The 19,815-nt window shown below is 27.9% G+C and overlaps 1 protein-coding gene across 6 annotated transcripts in view; it reads left to right on the forward strand.

Annotated features, from left to right (window-relative positions):
* The first annotated feature begins 3,324 nt into the window (after positions 1-3,324).
* The window catches only part of LOC126742622 (DNA translocase FtsK), a 28,042-nt gene continuing 11,551 nt past the window's right edge, over positions 3,325-19,815 (forward strand). For 2 of the 6 annotated variants that reach the window (XM_050449349.1, XM_050449350.1), the window contains exons 1-4: positions 3,325-3,473; positions 7,836-7,986; positions 15,611-15,714; positions 16,155-16,265. In XM_050449349.1, the coding sequence (XP_050305306.1) occupies positions 7,865-7,986; positions 15,611-15,714; positions 16,155-16,265 (337 nt within the window). In that variant the 5' untranslated portion in view covers positions 3,325-3,473; positions 7,836-7,864. Of the gene's footprint in view, positions 3,474-7,835; positions 7,987-14,906; positions 15,075-15,610; positions 15,715-16,154; positions 16,266-19,815 lie in introns of those variants that run through there. The other 4 variants (XM_050449353.1, XM_050449355.1, XM_050449352.1 and 1 more) reach the window with 3 other exon arrangements.

Consider the following 19,815-nt stretch of genomic DNA (forward strand, 5'->3'; position numbering starts at 1 on the left):
GAAAATGACGATTAATAAATAAATTATTCTGCTCCAAATATTCTAAAGTTTTTTTAAAAATTGATTTTTCCAAAATCTTTGACAGAACTAGCAATAATAAGATTGAATGGTAATTAGGCACATCATTTTCGTCACCTTTTTTAAAAATTGGAATGTTGCATTAAAAATAATTTCTTTTTCAATTAGATCATTTTTGAAACCCTAGTTTAGTAGTTAAATAGATTGATGTACTTGGAAAATTTAGAGAAACCAGAATATTTTCAACGAGTATTATCTTTTGATTTTTTGCTTTTATATGTACTATTTCCTTTAGTAAAGCAAATTAAAAATAGGGTTTTCTAAAGAAATATAAACTGTTTTAAGATCAGCTGATGAGTTGTTAAAGCATTTTTTAATGCAATTAAATCTATTGGTTTTTCTAGAGAAAATCAGCAGTAATTAATTTTTATTTTTTAAGTTTTATAAAATATCATCTGCGATAAACCATAAATTAATTATCAAACAAAATAAAAAAATTATCAAAAAAAATTAATTAATCTAAGTCTATAATATTTACAAACGCAAACTAGTGCAAATAATTATTTTTCAATTGTTGAGTCATTAATTTCTGCAGGGGCAAATTCGTGACTCGTAATAGATAAGATATTCTTTTTGTGACAAAATAGATGCAATAAGATGATTTATTATTTGGATAAGCTAAAGCTGGTTAAGATATTTTTACATGTTTAAAAGCAATTTAATTTATTTTTTTATTTTTTTTCCGGTTATTTTTTTTACGCCTTTTATTATTGGCTTGGTTAATTTAGCAAACCTTTAATAAATTTCCTGTAATAGCCTACAAATCCCAAAAAAAAGTTTCAAATTGCATCGATCTTCATCAGGGTTTGGTTTAATTCCTTCAGGTGTTACCACGTGTAAAATATTGATTATTCTAGTTTATTAAAAATACCATTTAGATTGAGAATGGACTATCTATAGTCAATAGTTTTTTATACATTTTTCGATTGTCAATTTTACAAGTCCCCATTTCTATCGATTAAAAGCATTTAGTTTTTTAGGTACTATCCATATTAGAGAGGTCCAAGGCATGAATGGCGGATATATGGTATGTACTTCTTGCTTATGAATACGTGGATATCTATAGAATTTAGTAGGTACAATAATTTTTATTTTATCTTTAAAATAAGATGTAGATGTTAGTTAATCTTTTTGTTTAGGTATAGAAATTATCCGAGAATTCTTAACATAATTTTAAAATGTATTTTTCTAGGTTCGATCAAATTTACACCTCAACAAATGCTAACAGGTTTTTTTATTTGTATGGGTTTACTGATACTGATGAAAGTTGATCAATAAGATCAATATTTAGATTTGTACGAGTTTTGAGTTTGTACAATATCTAAAGAGAGCACGATAGTATAAATGTGCGAGTAGACAGTATTCTCGTGCTCCGCTTTTAATTTAGAAAAAAAATTACTAGATTTGGTAATTAATTTTAAAGGTTAAACAATACATCCCACATCTCACTAAATATAAGAGATTTTGCCACTATGGGTAGAGTTAAGACAACTCGAAGCAATGGTTAGACTCATTGCGACTTGAACAAAGAAGGATTAGAACCGCTAATCAGTGGATTTTTTCATCAGTTCGCATAAAATTGAACTATGTTGATTCCATGAGAAGCTTTGTAATTCCCTAGAAAAAGTCAGAGGGTCTGTTACAAGTAATAAATATCTTAAAAACGGTTATACACCTAAACTTGAAATTTGGCAGCTATGTATATTTTGATACGCTCTTGAAAAATTAGTTATTTTAAGTTAGAAACTCACATTTTGGCGGTGGCGAGAGACTGTTAACCATTTAATAGATTAGTTTTTCATTCTTTCTTAATAATAGCTAGAAATTTACTAGTGGTAGGATCAATTTGATACATCTTCAACATATCCAGGAGCCAGGAGTGGAATACGCTAAGGCTTTCTTATAGTCTATAAAGGCGGTTTGGAGGTTTCGTTTCTTTTCCTGAGCTTCCCGTCGTATTACCGAATTGATCACAAGTTCCTCTTTACATCCGTGATACTCTCTGATGCATCTTTTCTGCACGTTCAGATTACATTACATACTCGCAGATACAGACTATTTACAGATTATTATTATTTTTGCACATGGCCGACAGACACGTAATGGGTCAATATTGCTACACTACACCTACGTCCTATTGCTTTTTGGAGTTGTTGATCTTAGCATAAGGAATATAAGTGTTTTTTCTGGATGGTGCATAATTGCAGTAAACTGTCGATTTTTTATAGCAAATATTGTGGATTCATTTACTTCTTAATCTTGATAGTGTTGGTGACTTCCTCTGTTTTGAAGCTATAAAATTTTATTTAAGGTGTTGTAATTGCGACTTGCTATGCCTAAACGCATCTGGCTTTTCAGTTCTACTCCTTTGACATATGTTGACCAATACCTGGTGTGTTGAATGTTCTTTGCTTGGCAACTTTGCTCATTGTTGGTAACGTTATCATTATTGAGTTCTCGATAAAAATACCTTTGGCTATTGTTTGAAAAAGAGGGCTTTTATAAATTTTTACTTATACATTCTTTTAATCACATATCTGTTTGCGAGCTAAATTATAAATTGGAACTGTAGAAGTTCCATTATAATTTGGACGTCTTCAATAGATAAAGATTAGATGAACCCTAGGGCCATGGGACAATTGTAAGATGACCTTAATAGCCTAAAAGGACTTTTTTGACTCTTCTTCAGGCTTTCATCTACATTTTGCTCAGTAAAAAGAAATTAATTATTCCTGAAGAGACCCAAGTTTCACTAGTTAGTAGTAGATCTAATGTGTTGCAAAATAGGTGTGATCTGACCTTTTATTTCCAATAACATACTTGTGATACCTTGACTTTTTTATAATAAATAGTTTTTTCTATTGTAATTTTCTATTTATTTTTAAAAAATTATGATATCTTTAACTAAGATACCCTATAAATTCAGTTATAGAATATACTAAAAATTTTCAAGGTTTCAATTTAGCATAAAAAGCCATTACTTCAATGTCTTCAATTAACCTAAAATTCGTTTTGTTTTCTTTAATTCTTGTAAAAATATACATTTGTATAGTTAATAATTATGTTTATAGTTATATATAATAAGTTTACTTATTATAGAAATAAATCAATTTTTAATAATTTATTTGTACTTGGCCAATAATAAATCTACATATAAATTCTAATTTCTAAATATTTGCCTACCTAAAATTGAAAGTTATGCTTAAGTTAAATTGAAATACTTTTGTTTTTCGCTGAAACTAAAATATTCTCTCTAGGATCCACAATAATTCCATCAAAAAGTGTGAATATGAAAATAAACGTCGCCCACTGCTCTTTTTGAAATCAGTAAAACCGAGTGCCGAGCATTTCAGTGTATTCCAGCGATCGCGCGAAAAGCGGTGTCGAAATTACAGGTAATGTACCGTTTTCCTTAAAAGTGAATTGTGACATTTATTATCTCTGGAGAAGTGGCGCGCGCATATTGGGCTTCTTGCCCCTGGGGATTAAAATGACAAATCGCTTGCAGCATTGAAGCAGATTTTATTTTATACTTTTGCTTTTAACGTTGGATACCAACTTGCTTGCTTAGTAATATGTTTATGAAACATATCTAACATTTAAAAAAGTATTGATTATAATTCCCGTAATATTTTTAATTGATTTTTTTAAAGTTAATTTTATGTACCTCCTTATCAATAATTTTATAAAATAATAGGAAAATTCAAATATTATTTTCTAACCTAGAAATAAAGTATGTGCTCAGTTATTTGAGGTATTTGTCTGGTCTAGAATTTTATATTATTCTGTATGGATATACAGTGCGGCTCCTAATTGTACCACCCTCTCCTCTTATCTTTTGAATGCGTTTATATAAAAAATTGAAATTTATCACACATAATTAGCCACCTAAATACTACTTTGTGCTCATTTTGAAAAATAAAATTAAATAGAAAGAGAGGTCATGCGATACATCGTTTAAAAGCTCCCACTGAATGCTTTATGCTTCTGGAATATTAAGTCATTACTTTTACCCATAGAAAAATAGCACCCTTTCAAAATCTTATTTTTCGCATTTTTATTTTCTTTACTACACCTATTCAGGTGTAATTTGTTTGTAGGTATGTTGTCGCTTGTGATTGTGTATGTGATTTTTTTTTAGTATTTTTTAATCTATTTTTTGACATTGACAAAAAATACAAACTCTATAAGCAACAACACACCTACAAATAAATTACACCCTAACTGTAGTAAAGAAGCTAAAAATAAATAAAAATGCGAAAAATAAAATTATGAAAGGCTAGAAGAAGAAAAGTCATTTTGCTAGGGCTAGAAGTAATGCCTTTTTTTATTATTTCGGCTTCTTCGTTTGCAACAAGCATTGGAGAAGTTCTTTGAAATGGAAGAAGTTACTTCCATACTGATGTTTATATTTGTCTTGATAAGAATCAATGATCCATGGTCATAAACGACCTTATATTTAAAGCCATATTGATGCTTAATATCAGTTTTCATATACTTCAGCTATACCAAATAACAAGACAATGTACAAAAAATAAAAATTAATTAAAACAAATATAAAATGTTTTTCAAAAACACTATTGGTTTTAGAATAGATTCATACACTTGGTTCATAAATTCCTTAGTAATTTTAGGTTCTAAGCTTGTATCTGAAGTACGCTAAAAGTGCCTTTCCAAAAACATATGTAAGTCTTGTCGATCATTTTGACATTGTAAGTCTTTCACCACTTTAAATGTTTTAAACAATTTTGTACAATATTCTATGGATTATGAATTTATCTAGAATAATAGTAACCCAACTAATCTTCCAAGCATTTTTTACTTAATGATCAATATTTCACCTACCCTTTCTTAATTTTTTGTAGATATGTTCCATAACCAAGAAGTTTGAGAGAAGCTATTATAGTTTATTAGATTGGCATGAATTCAATAAACTTTCTTAGATAATTTCAAAGATAAAATAAAATTATACAAGGAAATATAAGACTTTTTGAAAACAATATAAATTGAATATAACACTTTTTAAAACAAAGAGATTATCTTTTTGTTGAACTGAAAAAGTTCGATAGTGCATGAAACGTAACAAATATCTGGGGCGTTAAGTGTTATTTACTGCCCTCGATTATTCTTACACCCTCGGGCGGTAAAAGACTGTTTACCTTTGATACTATTTTACACTGTATATTGCAGGTGCGTATTTAAAAACCGTTAGTTGAAATTGAGGAAATCGTCTATTTGGCTAGTGTTGTGAAACATATTTAAAAATATGGATTAATTTGATTTGCAAAAACTCAAAAGGTCAAAGTTTTTTAATGTTAAACTTTTTAGGAACTCAGTATTATAGTATTATGAGTACTATAAAAATATAATTATTTTAATTATTACTTAAATTATTATAATAATTCCTTCACTAAGCATTTGTTTTAAAATATTTTATAAGCTATGAACAGAAATAAAACCTTTCTAATGTAAGCATCTTTGAGTATACTAATGCAGTATATTTTAAAATAATGAAAATACTATTCATAAATGATCTGCCCAATTGTTATATTACACAATATAATGTTTTTACTTAGAGTTTCGAGAAAAAGTTTAGCATCTTAAGAGTTAAAAATGATTATTTATTATGTTTTTTACGTAAATTATGATACTATGCCACTGCCATACCAATAATAATAAGACTAACAATATAATATGCAGATGATAGAAGTTGCAATTTAGAAGGGTTAAATTGAGTAATTTCAACATTATTAATCATTGCGGCTATATTGTATGAATTTATCTATTTGAAAATTTTTATGATATAACAGTAAATTTTGTTGTTCTTTATTACTGAAAGAAGAAGAAGAAAATAGACATATTTAAGTATTTAGGACCAATATGAACCTAAACCTTTAACGATACCTTTCAATATGAATACAATAATTCTTAAGATTAGAAAATATAAATACAATATTTTTTAAAATTCTTTAAATTATTCTATATTTAAATATAATAATTTACTTGAGATGAAATGTATTTTTTTAATATACTCAGAAGCTAGAGTAATAATTGAGCGTACATACATACTATTTTCTAAATTAATATTAATTAAAAAGTGTTCAATTTCCAATAAAATAGGTAATTAATTATGAATTTGTCACAACAATATAGATTTGATTTAGAGTTAATTTGTTCAACAAATTATTGTATTTATTTTTAATTTTTCTTCACTACCTAATCAGAAATCCAATATTTGACATATCTATAATATAGATATTGATATGTAGGAGTACTTTAGGAGAGTACGTATAGGAGACTTTACCTTTTTTAATTGCATTTTTAGCAATTCTAATAATAGTAACTGCGAAATCAATAGATTCGAAAATTAAATTTGGTTAAGGACTGACCCTGGTGTTTTTTTATCAATTTTTACCTTCTGCCCAAATATATATAGAATTTAATGCCTTCTTGCTCCTTTCATTGTTATAAAAATACAAAAGTAGTTTAAAACAATAATTTGAGCATGGCCCCAAACAAAAATAAATTGAAGGAATTTGTCCATTGTTGAATATTGAAAAAATCCTGTCATTGAGAGTCGACGATGAAATTTACGTATATAAATAGATCTTGATAAAAACCTAAATAACAAAATTTACTTTTTTTATCAGAATTAATATAGAGCAAAATATAGAATATCGATTTTATATACCTAATAAATAATCTTTCTATATCTTTTTTACACGTGCTAAAAAGTTTAATGTTGAGACCATTTTAACAGATTACTAATATCTATTTTAATATCACAATAAGCCATAGATCGTCAGAGACACTTTATTTATAGCACAAAATACGTAAACACAGTAGATATTCAGGTGCTTGAATTTACAAGTAGTTTTCAGTAGGTGCAAAAGGTGTGCCAAAATATTATTAGAACACAAAAAATTTGCTGTCTAGAAACATTTTCTACATTCCTACTTAACGACCGTTAAAAATACAGATTTTACTCACTTGTTGAAGTAAACTGAAAAATATAGAGATAGATAGAGAAGATAAGACTAGTTAAAGACTAAACATTTACGTTTTAATTTTTTATGGAATTTTTTTCTTATGAAGAGCACAGAAGTTTACTAACTAATTTTAACTAAAATTTACAAATAAAATATAATTTTGCAGAAAATATATTCAGATCTTGCGTGGGCAAAGTGATCAAAAGGCTTGCATATTCATGCCTCTAAGGCTTTAACGCACTGCATTCTAAGAATACAGTGGACTTTATGACAAAATGCCTCTCTGTGAAATACGTTTGGGTATTTATTAACCCTTTCCTATTGGTAGCAAGGCTCCACACACTTGATATACACTCCTATATCTCTCCAATCAGATATTTCTTGATTGATAAAGCTAAAATGTTCAGTTCATTTCCAAATTTTCTCAAATCAGCTTGTTTTTCATGCTTTTTAGTGGAGTGTTTAGGCTACTTTGTGTCGATTAATTTTGATGAGCTTAGGGTGATGTTACTTTTATTTGGTATTCCTACTGGATATATTTTACGTCTCTCAGAATCCTTTACTTCCTTTGTTCTCTGACGACTTCCTTGATATACTTTAGTTTATAGTAGATTACGTACAATAGTGAAAGACAACCTGATACCTAATTTGACAACAAGTTGAGGCCGAAGCTGAATTTCCAAGAATTATTTTATTTACTTAATTTGGCTTCCCGTCTAAACTATATTTAAATGGCACTAATTTTTCAATAGCCTTTTACTATTTCAGGTAGTTTAGAATCGAATCAAAAATTAAAAATGACGACCCAACCAAGGCTGGTGAATAAGCAATTCAACTCACCCATCGGTCTTTATTCCGAACAAAACGTCCGAGACGTAATTGAACGAGAACAGCAAATATTAGCAAATGGAGCTATAGGGTAAGTACAACTGATGTTTGCGCATAGCATATAATAACAGCATTTATTAAATAAATAAAATACATAAAATACAAAAATACAATACATTAAATCATAGCATTTTTACTAACGTGTATTATGTCTTTAAAAATAAGATATATACCGACCGTAATAACTAAACTATAAAAATACATCTACCAAACTTACTTAAATCTTTAATGGTATATTGAAATTGATTTTTTATTAGAAAAATCAATAATTTGTAATTTGATCATCTTTCCGAAATGTTCGTTTACATTTTGGAATCTAAAAATACATTAAAATTTTCACTTAAAAATAGGTTCGTTTCTAATTTCGAATTTCAGAAACATTTTGCCAGTCAGAGACGGATTATATTGGAGCGCTTAAAAATATTATAAGCCACTATATTAAACATTTTTAAGAGGCTTTGTAGAACATTTAAAAATATTATTTTATTAAATAATAAATTTTACATTATAAAACTGCTTATGTTTTTGGATCGAGGCGTTAAACCTAGTAAGACTTTCATAAAAATATTATAGTTGATAACAAGTTATCTAAGGTATTTTTATTAACACCTATTTGTTAATAAGTATTAAGTCATTGCAAAGAGTTATATAATTACTATCTAATTATGAAACTCTTTAAATTTTTCTGAAAAAGACTTACTAAGGATACAAAAGAATATGGGGCAGAATCCACATAAATTCCCAATGTTAATTGTAAACTCTATTACCTTATTTGAAGTTAATATAATGTTATAAAAATATAAATACAAATTCGAAAATACAATTAATAAATTTTCATAGTTCTTTTACAGTTTTTCTCTTATTTTGTAGTTTAAGTTGATGAGGTAGATTTAATTACAATTTTACTTAACTTTAGTTTAATCTTTTCACCTATAGCCCTATTTAAGCCCCAATTCAGGTTATTTTATTGTCCTTTAAGTCCTGGTAGCTTAAATTTTTTAGACTTTAAGTACTAATTTACTTTGATTATTAGTGATCTCTTGAAATTATTGGGCTCCATCGGCTCAAGCAATGTAGATACTTCTAAGCATTTTAATCAGTTTTATTGTTTATACAAGGTGTCGACTATAAAAACCGCCAAATTTTAAGAAGTGATTAAACAAGTCATTTGCAACAAAAAAGTCGCATAAAATTTTTTCGACAAGTTGTTGGTTCTTCTGGTATTTAACATTTTTTAATTTTATCAAATTTCTTTGTTTTTTTTCATATAAACAAGGATATTTCCGTTATTCTTACCAACACATAAAATTTAGATATACCATCTGAAAGAGAGTTAAATTTGCTATAAGATGGGTACATTTAAGTTTTTGAGTAATTTTTTATACCGGGTGTTATCAGAAGTTAAATGTAACATTTGGAAAATGTGCAAAATTAGTGGTATTTTCTTCGTTGTCGTTTTTCTAAAATTTGGTAAATAGGGACATTTTTTTTTCGGCAAAAACTACTGCATTTAATATGCTTTCCAATGACATACTTAATTTTGTGATAGCTATTTGCTTTCACAGCAATATTAAAGGCAAAGGCAACCTCTCATTAATCCTATCCATACGTTGACCCTTATCTCATGCTGAAAATGTGAAACAACAGTCGCATGAGGGTTTTCTGTATGCCATATATGGTTATTTTTTAAATTCATTATTCCAGCTCTTGTAAATGTTGCTTCATCTGTCCAAAATATTTAATCTGTTTTCCACTCTTTCAATTTATTCAAGTACTACCTACAGAATTGAAGCCTCACCTCAATATCCACTGGCAATAAATCCTGCACTTTTTTCAAATGAAATGGATGCAAATTATTTTTTTTAAGAACTCTATGTACAGTGGAATGGTGATTCCTTAATGCAGCACCAATGCGGCGAGTACTTCTAGATCTATCTTCTGTAACAGCTCTCATAATCTTTTCAGCAGGTTCTTGTCTCCAGTGTTGACCATTTTGACCACCTTCTCTAATCCGCAAACCTCGAAAGGTACCAGTTTCCCCACAGCGTCTGAACACTTTTGCAAATGTACTTCTATGAGGTTGCCGTCTATTAGGAAAATGAAGCTCATACTCCCGCGAGTTTCCATTTGCGACACCGTAAATAAATAAGATGTTCCGATATTCAATGTTTGTGAAACTAGGCATTATTTTTTAAGCACGTTTAATCAAATTACTTATTAAACTATTTAAGTCGAAGCGAAAACTTAATGACAGTTCTTGTTAAATTGTAAATATCTATGCTTTTGTTTTAAAACGAAATAATACATGGTTTGTGAATTTCCTTCTTTTGCGGATTCATTGCCATTTACAAAAGAAGGAAAACCTGCCTTTTTTCTTAAAGAATTAATGTCGTGATATGTTATTTGTTTACGGCTTCTCTAATGGAAATTTGTGGAGTTGTTGTGTTAGGGAAGATAGATCTACAAGTACTCACCGCATTGGTGCTCAAAAGATCAAGAAATATAAAATTTGAAAATTTTCAATTTTTGTGGTTTTCTTTCTTTTGCCCATGATATTGCTGTGAAAACAAATAGCTATCACAAAAGTAAGTATGTCATTGGAAAGCATATTAAATGCAGTAGTTTTTGCTGAAAAAAAACATTTCCAAATTTTAGAAAAACGACAGCGAAGAAGATACCACTAATTTTGCACATTTCCCAAATGTTACATTTAACTTCTGATAACACCCGGTATAAAAAATTACTCAAAAACTGAAATATGTGCAGCTTATAGCAAATTTAATTCTCTTTCAGATGGTATACCTAAATTTTATGTGGTGGTAAGAATAACGGAGATATTCTTGTTTATATGAAAAAAAAAATAAAGAAATTTGATAAAATCAAAAAATGTTAAATACCAGAAGAACTAACAACTTTTCGAAAAAAATGTTATACGACTTTTTTGTTGCAAATGACTTGTATAATCACCTTTTAAAGTTTGGCGGTTTTTATAGTAGACACCCTGCATATGAAAGTCGACGCAAGTCAGGTGGAAGTTTTGTAATTTTACGTTGTTAATAAAAAGAGTGTACCTGACATAAAAGAGTATTTCTGGCATAACTGCGTTCTAGAAAAGTGTGTTCATGAATACGTTACAATAGAAACATTATAATTGGCTTTTTATTTTATTTCCAAATTTTATCCGTCTTTGCATCAACTTTTACTTTAGGAGAAAACTTTTTTTTAAGAAATAAAAATGCATCAGGTTGAAAATACATAGATCTCCTTAGTTACATCTTGCAATTAACCGAAAACTTTCCCAATAAGCATAAATTATTCGCCACTTTAGAATCTTCGGTTTGTTTTATTTACATTTTCTTTCATATGCCATGATATTAAAAGATTTGAAATTTAATTAATCCATAGCTATCAATAATAATTGAAATACATACATTTCAAAGTAAATAAGATAATGGCTTAGCAAACAGTGGGCTTCTACAGCTTTTGCATTACATTTGATGGAACCACTAGACCAACAAGTGTATAAGTGGTGGAAAACAATAGAATATGCCAAAAGATGCTCTTATAACTATTCTATCGATATACCAAATTTCATTTGTTTATCTTAAAAAGTAAAAAAGTTTGTGTTCCTTAGACGAAATCAAGCAAAAAAGTTCCTATGAATATACGTCCTAAACGTCTTAGATTTTATACTATAGGATGGTAAGTTAAAAGAAAGAAAACTTACTTTTTTTGATAAATTGAAAACATGTATTCATATGTTGTATTTATTTGCATGTTTGACAGGAAAAACTAGGAAAAAAGTGCTGAAAATAAAGTTATAAAAGTAATACTCGATTATGATAATCAAATTTTGGCGTTATGGCTATCCACAGTAATAGTTTTTATTTTTTTTATGCAAAAACTGTGCATTGGGCGAAAAATTACTAAGAGACCATATAAGTTCTAAAAGAAATGAAAAATTTATAAATATTTTATATTTTTTATTACAAGTAAAACCAGTGACGTTTTCTTTAAAAAAAAATATTTAGTTTAAAGCCCGTATGAACGCCTTGGTGAATATAAAAATTTTAATTTTATATAGAAAAAATGCTATGGATCTTTAGAAACTGCGTATTACTTTTCAGAAAAATGTCTACAAGGGTATCATATTTATCGAAAGAAGCAAGTTTTTTCTTTTAGCTTTACTTAAAATCTAAAACGACATATGTTTCAACAAAAAAGTTCCTATAGACATATGTCGATAGGAACTTTTTTGTTTGATTTCGTCCAAGGAACACGGCACATAAATTTTATCGAAATATTTAAAAAACACCCTGTATATTTTTATAACGGCAAAAACTGCAAATATTTTGAAAAAAAAGCAGAACGACACTCAATTCAGCTCGCTCCTTAGTAACAATAAATAAATATAGCTTCATCATAAGGGTGTATTAGTATTAAAAGGGTTTAGATATTTTTTTGCATTAATAGCTAGTATAATAATATACAGAGTTACGACCGTAAATGGATCAAATTCAGTGAAACGAAGCCTATAAGAGAGTCGATTTACACGTTACAGGCAGAAATGTTGACTAGTCTGGTTTTATTAGGATTCAGCTTCAAAACATGACTATCACACCACTCCTGCAAATGTGAATTGTTCTCATAATAGTATATGTTATATTTAAAATAAGATCATCATATTGTTAGCTATTCACGTATGGAAAACTAATGTGTATCTTAAATAACTCCAGCCTTTGTATCTCGAGTTTGTATTATTAATGTTTTTTTATTATAAATCACATGTACGTTTCATATGTTGAAATCGCTGTCGGGTTTCGCCTTTTTGATTAGTTAGCATTAAATGTTATATATATTGCTTTAATTTTGTTTAGTCAAGCTGTTCTTTCAAAGTAGTTTTACTTAAAATAATTCACTGAAGTTGAGATATTTGTGACTCATTTGTCATTTATTATTACATTTATTTTTAACAAAACAAAAAGTTAATAAATGATATGTTACATAACCCAGCAAATAAATAAAAAAATCTTCATCTTGTTTTTGGCTCTAAATCGAAGCTTGCCTCTAATGTTGATGCTCAAAACTGAAACTTAGCAAAAGACTATTGTGTAAGTTTCAGTTTTGAGCTGATGCTAAAAACAATAATTTAACACCGTTTTAGGATTAACATGGTCTTAATCGTGTAAATTGTGTATATTAACTATCCCCGTTCTTTTAAATATGCTTTCGTCAGTCCACAAGATTAAAAAAAAATTAAGGGTCTTCTTTATGATTGGCCGCATTTCCCGACAAAATTGAATCTTTTTGTATAGTGGCCAGAAGGGCTTAAACATGTTATATTTGATAAGGACATAATAGATTCCTTTATCAAATTCGATGAATTGTGCATTTGGGAAGTCTCGAACATCTTGATATGTGACGAACACTTGTTACAATATCCACAATATCTTCTTCATCGTTAGCATTCCTAGGCTTTCCTACTTTTCTTAGTTAATCAGGAATTTTTCATTCCAAGTAACATTGATCCACATTTATAACCATTTTTATAGTCAGGATAGCAATGTAGACCAAGAAAATGTCGTTTATATTATCGGGCAACAGCTCAACCGTTTCTATCATAAAGCCCATAAATATAGTGCCTTTCTGGAAAGTACATTGTGATACATAAGTCATTTGTGAAGGATTAGTTGTAATTATAAAGGACTGAAAACACCAAAAAACTCTAAAAACGTTTAAGAAATCTGACAGAAGGTACAAGTCTAACTTATTCACAAAACTCGAAGCAATTAACCACCCCTGCGATGAAGCAATGGTATGTTGATCTTAAAAATTATTCGAAAAAGTATGTTATGTTGTATTTTTCCTATTATAAAATGTTTGACCATGTAAGAATCTGCATTAAATAAGGTAACTTTTTCTCATTTCATTTTTGAATATTTTTGAAAATCATTAAACAATTATCATTTTGTAAGTAGTGACAGCGGCAACTATGCATACAGTTAATACTTCTCTTAAAAGTACACACACAAAAGTTGTTAAATAGTCAGTTTGAATAGGTACCTATTAACATTGAGAAAATCATCAACTTGGCCCAGATAAAATATTGGAAGTTATTTTGCAGGACCTTTTTTTATTTTTTCATATTTTTTTTGTCACATTTTAACCAATATTCTTTTCTTTAATTGTGCTTTGATCGACAACCTAATCTTATCGTGCTGTATAAGAAATCTCTACATGGATTTTTCTAAAACATTAATAAAAACAAGTAATTACGATTATATGTTGATTGATTATATGTTGTATGATTATATGTTAATCAAAAGCAATTATAGAAAAATACTTTTTTGTCATTGCAATTCAACTATCAATTCAAGTAACATCAATCTAATCAAATCATCTGTTTATAAGCAGTTCCAGAAATTTTAATTAGCATAACGAATATCGGAAAATAAACAGGCTTTCTTAGATTTCAAATGGATTTTGTCAGCACTTAATATCATACAAGTCGGTCATTAATTGGCTTCTCTAGATTATCGTTTGCTAGCCAAAAAGCATTCCATTCGAAATTTGACATCGAAAATATACGCAAGTAATTTAGGAAAACTTTAATTTAGATTTGTGAAATAAAATCACAAATTTAGAATATAAGTATATTTTGAAAATAAAATATTAAATTTTACTACAATTTTTCACAGATTTTGGTGTTGATAATAATTTACAATTTAATCATTTGGCATTTGATTTAAAATTAACAAGCATCGAAAGTGCATGATTCTATTTATATACAAATCAACCAAATACGTTTTTTTTGTTTTGAAATCCTGACAATAATGATTATTCTCGTCGCCGTGATTCACCATGTATTTCGAAAATAACTTGCCGATGAAAATGCTTACCTATCTGGATCATGTGACTAATTTTACCGTAGATATGGGTAGACTTTTCAGAGCAGTTTTCAATGATTATTCGACAACGAAAGATAGAGTATTAAGCTATTTTAACGAGGCCAAAGCGGCAAATATACTTTCAAACGAATATTTTTTTATTATTTAACTAATTAATTTTTCCTGTGATAATATAAACTTAGTTATTTAAAATGGGTCCAGCAATAGAAAGGTAAAGCTATTTGAATATTTTTGATTCATGTGATAGATAAGATAGAATAATGCTAGTCAAGGAAATTGGAAAAGATTCCAAGTACTACTTTATTTTAAACTTACAATTTTATTTTAACTTAAAAAACATTTTTGAAATTATATGTAATTGTGATATATATGGTTTCATCTATATTTGAAAACTTAATAAATGCTCAGATTAGTGAATTTTGAATTGATCATAATACTAAAAAAAACTACTGTCATATATTTTGCAATCTACAGTTGTTAATATGTAATCATATAATTATGCCTGCAGTCATAAAATGTATTTACATAAAATGTTTATACATATTTCATAAAATATTTATACATTCATAAAATGTTTATACATATTTTATGTAGCAATTATCGCCGCCCTATTTGCTGACCTGGCAGTAGTTCTTCTTAAAGTTTGGAATAACAATATTGTCAAAAAAGTTTTTGCTAAAAATCAAAAGTCGTTTAATCACATTTTTTTATGCTTACAAGGTGAATTTACAATCAATTTTCTTATAGGATTGATTTTCACAATCCACAAGTAGGCAAACCTACCAATCTACAAAATTCTGCTGTTCTACGCATGCTCGAAGAAGAGGAAAACAGACGTGGTGGACGTACCGGTGAGTTTTTTCTAATCACCTTAGAGATCCATAAATCACTGTATCATTTCCTCCCACCAATCCAACTCTTTGACATTTTTAATAAAACGAAAAAAATATTTTGACTTTTTCAAATATTTAAAAAAAAATTTACTATTTTTTAAGTAAAATGACTTTTTTATTTTTGTTTTATAATATCTGTGTCACCAATAATAATTAATTTTATTAAATAATTAAATTTCAACTCTTGATTAAATCTTTATGTAAAAATATATTATGACAAACTAAACGGACATATAATTTGCTTTTCCTATATAAATAACTGGCATTTAAAATAATTTCCTTTTACGAAATAAACGAGGTAATTAAAAACATCACTAAACATATAGATCTTTGCATATTTGGTTTTACTCAAAATATATCCGATTTACCATCTAAGCTTAAAATTATCGGTGACATAGGTAACCACGATGATTACTATCCAAGACCTCTCCGAGATGTGTCCTGGCCTCCTTCAGAATATGAACAAAAAAACCAAGTCCGATCCCATTTTAAAGATGTGGTTATTCCAGGTAATAATGCAAGAGCAACACAGTAGAATGAGTGTGTACATCATCTATTCGTCACTTACTCTATAACGTCTTTATTTTGTCGTTCATGTTTTAATTTAAAATTGTTGATTTATGCACGTCACATATTTTCCAACATCTTTGTCAAATCTGGCATGGGAATGCTTTAGTATTAATAATTTGATGCATTAAGACTAATTCAATATCCTGTAATATTTTCTTGTCTTACATGTATTTAATATTTTCATTATACAAGGTAGATAAACGGATTAAGCTGAAAAAGAATCTTTGATGGCATTTGATTCTCATTTCATTAAGGAACTAAAGAATCATAATTATTCCATGTTTTAATAAATATTCCTTTTTTCGAAATAAGCTAGTATGCTATTTAAAACTCTATTTATAGACAACATTACTTAGTTTATTCCAGAAGATATATAGATTTTTCAAACTACTATAAATCAAGTGGGGCTCAGATAGAAGCCTATTATTAAAAAGAAATAATAATCTTGAAGAATTCATACGTATATGACCTTTAAGTAACTTGGTATGTCACTTGTGGTTTAACGGGAAATTGCCTTAATTTTCTCATTTTAAACGGATTATATTCCCTATTTCGTTATAAACTTATTCCGACCCGATATTTTTTAACAGCTTACGTCAAAAAATCATATTTTTAAATTTGAAATATTTAAAAAAAAGATACATCAAAAAGACATGATGACCTATTATTACAAAAAACAAAAATACATAATAGAGATTATTTATTATTTTCAACTAGAAATAATATTAAAAATCGTTTATATATTTTATTCCTATTAAAAATGATGTGAAATTATTAAAAAAAAAAAGAAAAACCTTTTAAAATATTGTCTTGTTGTTTATATAAAATATATAAACGAACTTTAAATAAAGGAAAAATATTAACATCAAATTTAAGCTTAAATAAACAAATGATTTAACGCATCAAGACTGGAAGTTTTGATGTAAAGACTTCAAAAGCAATAGTTTTTACCACGTTACATGCACGACTCATGTTCATTTAAAACTTTACCATTTAAGCGTTATGGGAAAGTGGTAAAATCAGTTTTTGTTTGCCTTTCATAATCAACTCACGAACTTCTGTTTGTTTGTGTTTACTCTATGGTATACTTTCAAATTTCAAAAACCGCTTGTATCAAACATGTTTTGCAAATCTTATATCTTTTTCAGCTGCAGGGTAAAATTATCATTCCGATAGCTGATTTATATTGAAGTAGATATATAGAGTTTTGATGTCATGAAAAATACATACTTTTTAAATTAGAACACAATTAAAACACTATGTAATTTTGTGATTTTCTTATCGCCCACAAAACTGTAGACACTAGGATGATGTAGGCAATTTTACCAGTAGACAATCGTAAAATTAAGAAACCAAAAATTAATAAATATTTTCTGTTCAGAATATACGTCAAAATAAGATTTCTTAGAAGATCTACTATACGATATGATACGATACGATATGAACACACAAAATCTGTAGCTTAAATACAGAAGCTATAAGTATTTGAAATCATTTTACATTCATGAAAACATTTCTTTTTAGTCTTCTAAGAATTTGACATTTGTACACCTATAGGAGTACTTCAATTGATTCTAAGGCGACAAAATATTTTACTGGATTTAGGTAAATTTACTAAAATTAATGGCAATCTTTTATTAAGGCTTTAAAATAACAGTTTTCTTATAAATGTTTAGGCTGGTGGACTAAATCTGTAATTATTTTCAAATAACATTTTTCTCCTGGCATATTTCTATTAAGTTCAATACTATCTTGATAAATAAGGTATTATTTATCAAAAAAAGGAGAGAGAGGCAGATGTGCATCAGTATACTCTTATAAGAAATATCACTAAAACAGGATCTTAAAATATTTTGTGAAAACCAAGAATAATCCACTTAAGTGAATCCACAATTTAACAAAGTTACATCTTTTAATAATTGTTTTTCAGAAATAAACTAAAAGTGTTTTTTATCTTAAATTCAAAACTATTTATTAATCGTCAGATTCACGGAATCTAGATAAATAGAAAAACACGTAAACCAAAGAAAAAATGTAAATAACTATTAGAATCAGTTGAATTGGTAAATTCTTCGAGAATTTTGTATAATTGTTGTTTCTGTTCTACCTCATTATTAAGAGTTTAATTTTTTTTTTAATTTTAATAATGAAGTAAATTGATTAAGTGCTGCATTATTATTTTTGTTTTTATATTAAGAATACTTTATCAAAAAGATAAAGTATTCTCAATATAACTCTTATGATACAATTCGAAGCAAAATAAGCCAATTTGATATGTGCCAAATAATTTCATTGTTTCCAAATTTCGCATAGGCAATTCTATTTTTCTCTAAGGGTTTTGGTAAAATTTATATATATTTAAGTTAGAAAGGGATAGTTAAAATAGTTAAAAGTTAAAAAGTAAAAACTAACAATAATGGAATAACTATGAAAACAAATCAATTTAACATCAGTTCAAGATATTTAACAATACTGTTTCTAAGAATGAAACTTTAGATACTTTTAATTACTCATTTATATAGCTTTAGTTATTTAATTTAATTTAGTTTAGTTAGCTGCTGGACTCTTATTTTAGTTGTTTAAGTTTTTATTAACCTAAAATTCTAATGCCGCTTGGACATTTTTTTATTAAAAGTAATTTTTTGTATGTCTTCAATGTTAGATTTCTCTGTTTTGCCCTGGAATCCAAATTTATTTCTTAGACAAAGATACCTAGTTAAGAATTTAGGTTGGTGTCTTAAATAGATTTATTTTAGCCACTTGAGTAATGGTCACTCTTTTTTAGGTTTTTGGCCTGTTCTCAATATTTTTCCTAAATACTTCTAAGTAGTAATAATAACGCCTGAACATAATATTTGTAGTTCTAAAGAAATACCAACGATTCTACGAAGTGTAAATACGTTTTTAGCGGAAAAGCATTTACCGAAGAAATTCGTGCCTTATTGGTATTTTATTTTTAAATAGATATTTTTGACCACCAATTAAAAATTGAAAAACGTCCTTAAATTTTTAAATTTTTTTGTGTTCGATGTTTTGCAAATATATTTAAAACCAATTTTCATTTGGCCGTCATTAGTAAAACTAGGAAAATAACCTTGAAATCCTTAAAAGTTACTTTAATTTAGCTAGAATAATATTTTTTGCAAGTCATTAAAAGACTGGGTTCTCCCACTCTTTACAGTGATAATACTACCTCCACACCTCCAATTAGCTAGCTATCTATACGCTTATTTACAAACGAAAACTATGCTGTAATACTTTTCAGTAGTAATAAAAATTCACAGCATAAACTATAATCATTTTAGTGTGTCATAGCAGTAGTGTATTTATAAGCATTGGAGTCTTTACCTGTAGGAAGCCTAATAGCTGCGCCTGTTGACTGTGTAACGTCTCTAAATAGGTATGCAGGTCACAGCAGTTATTATCGGGGCGAATATTTGTGGTTGACGTTGACATTGTAGAATCGCTGTTATTTATGTGTTTAATATG

Source organism: Anthonomus grandis, chromosome 12 (genome assembly GCF_022605725.1).
Source record: "Anthonomus grandis grandis chromosome 12, icAntGran1.3, whole genome shotgun sequence".
Taxonomy (NCBI): Eukaryota; Metazoa; Arthropoda; class Insecta; order Coleoptera; family Curculionidae; genus Anthonomus; species Anthonomus grandis.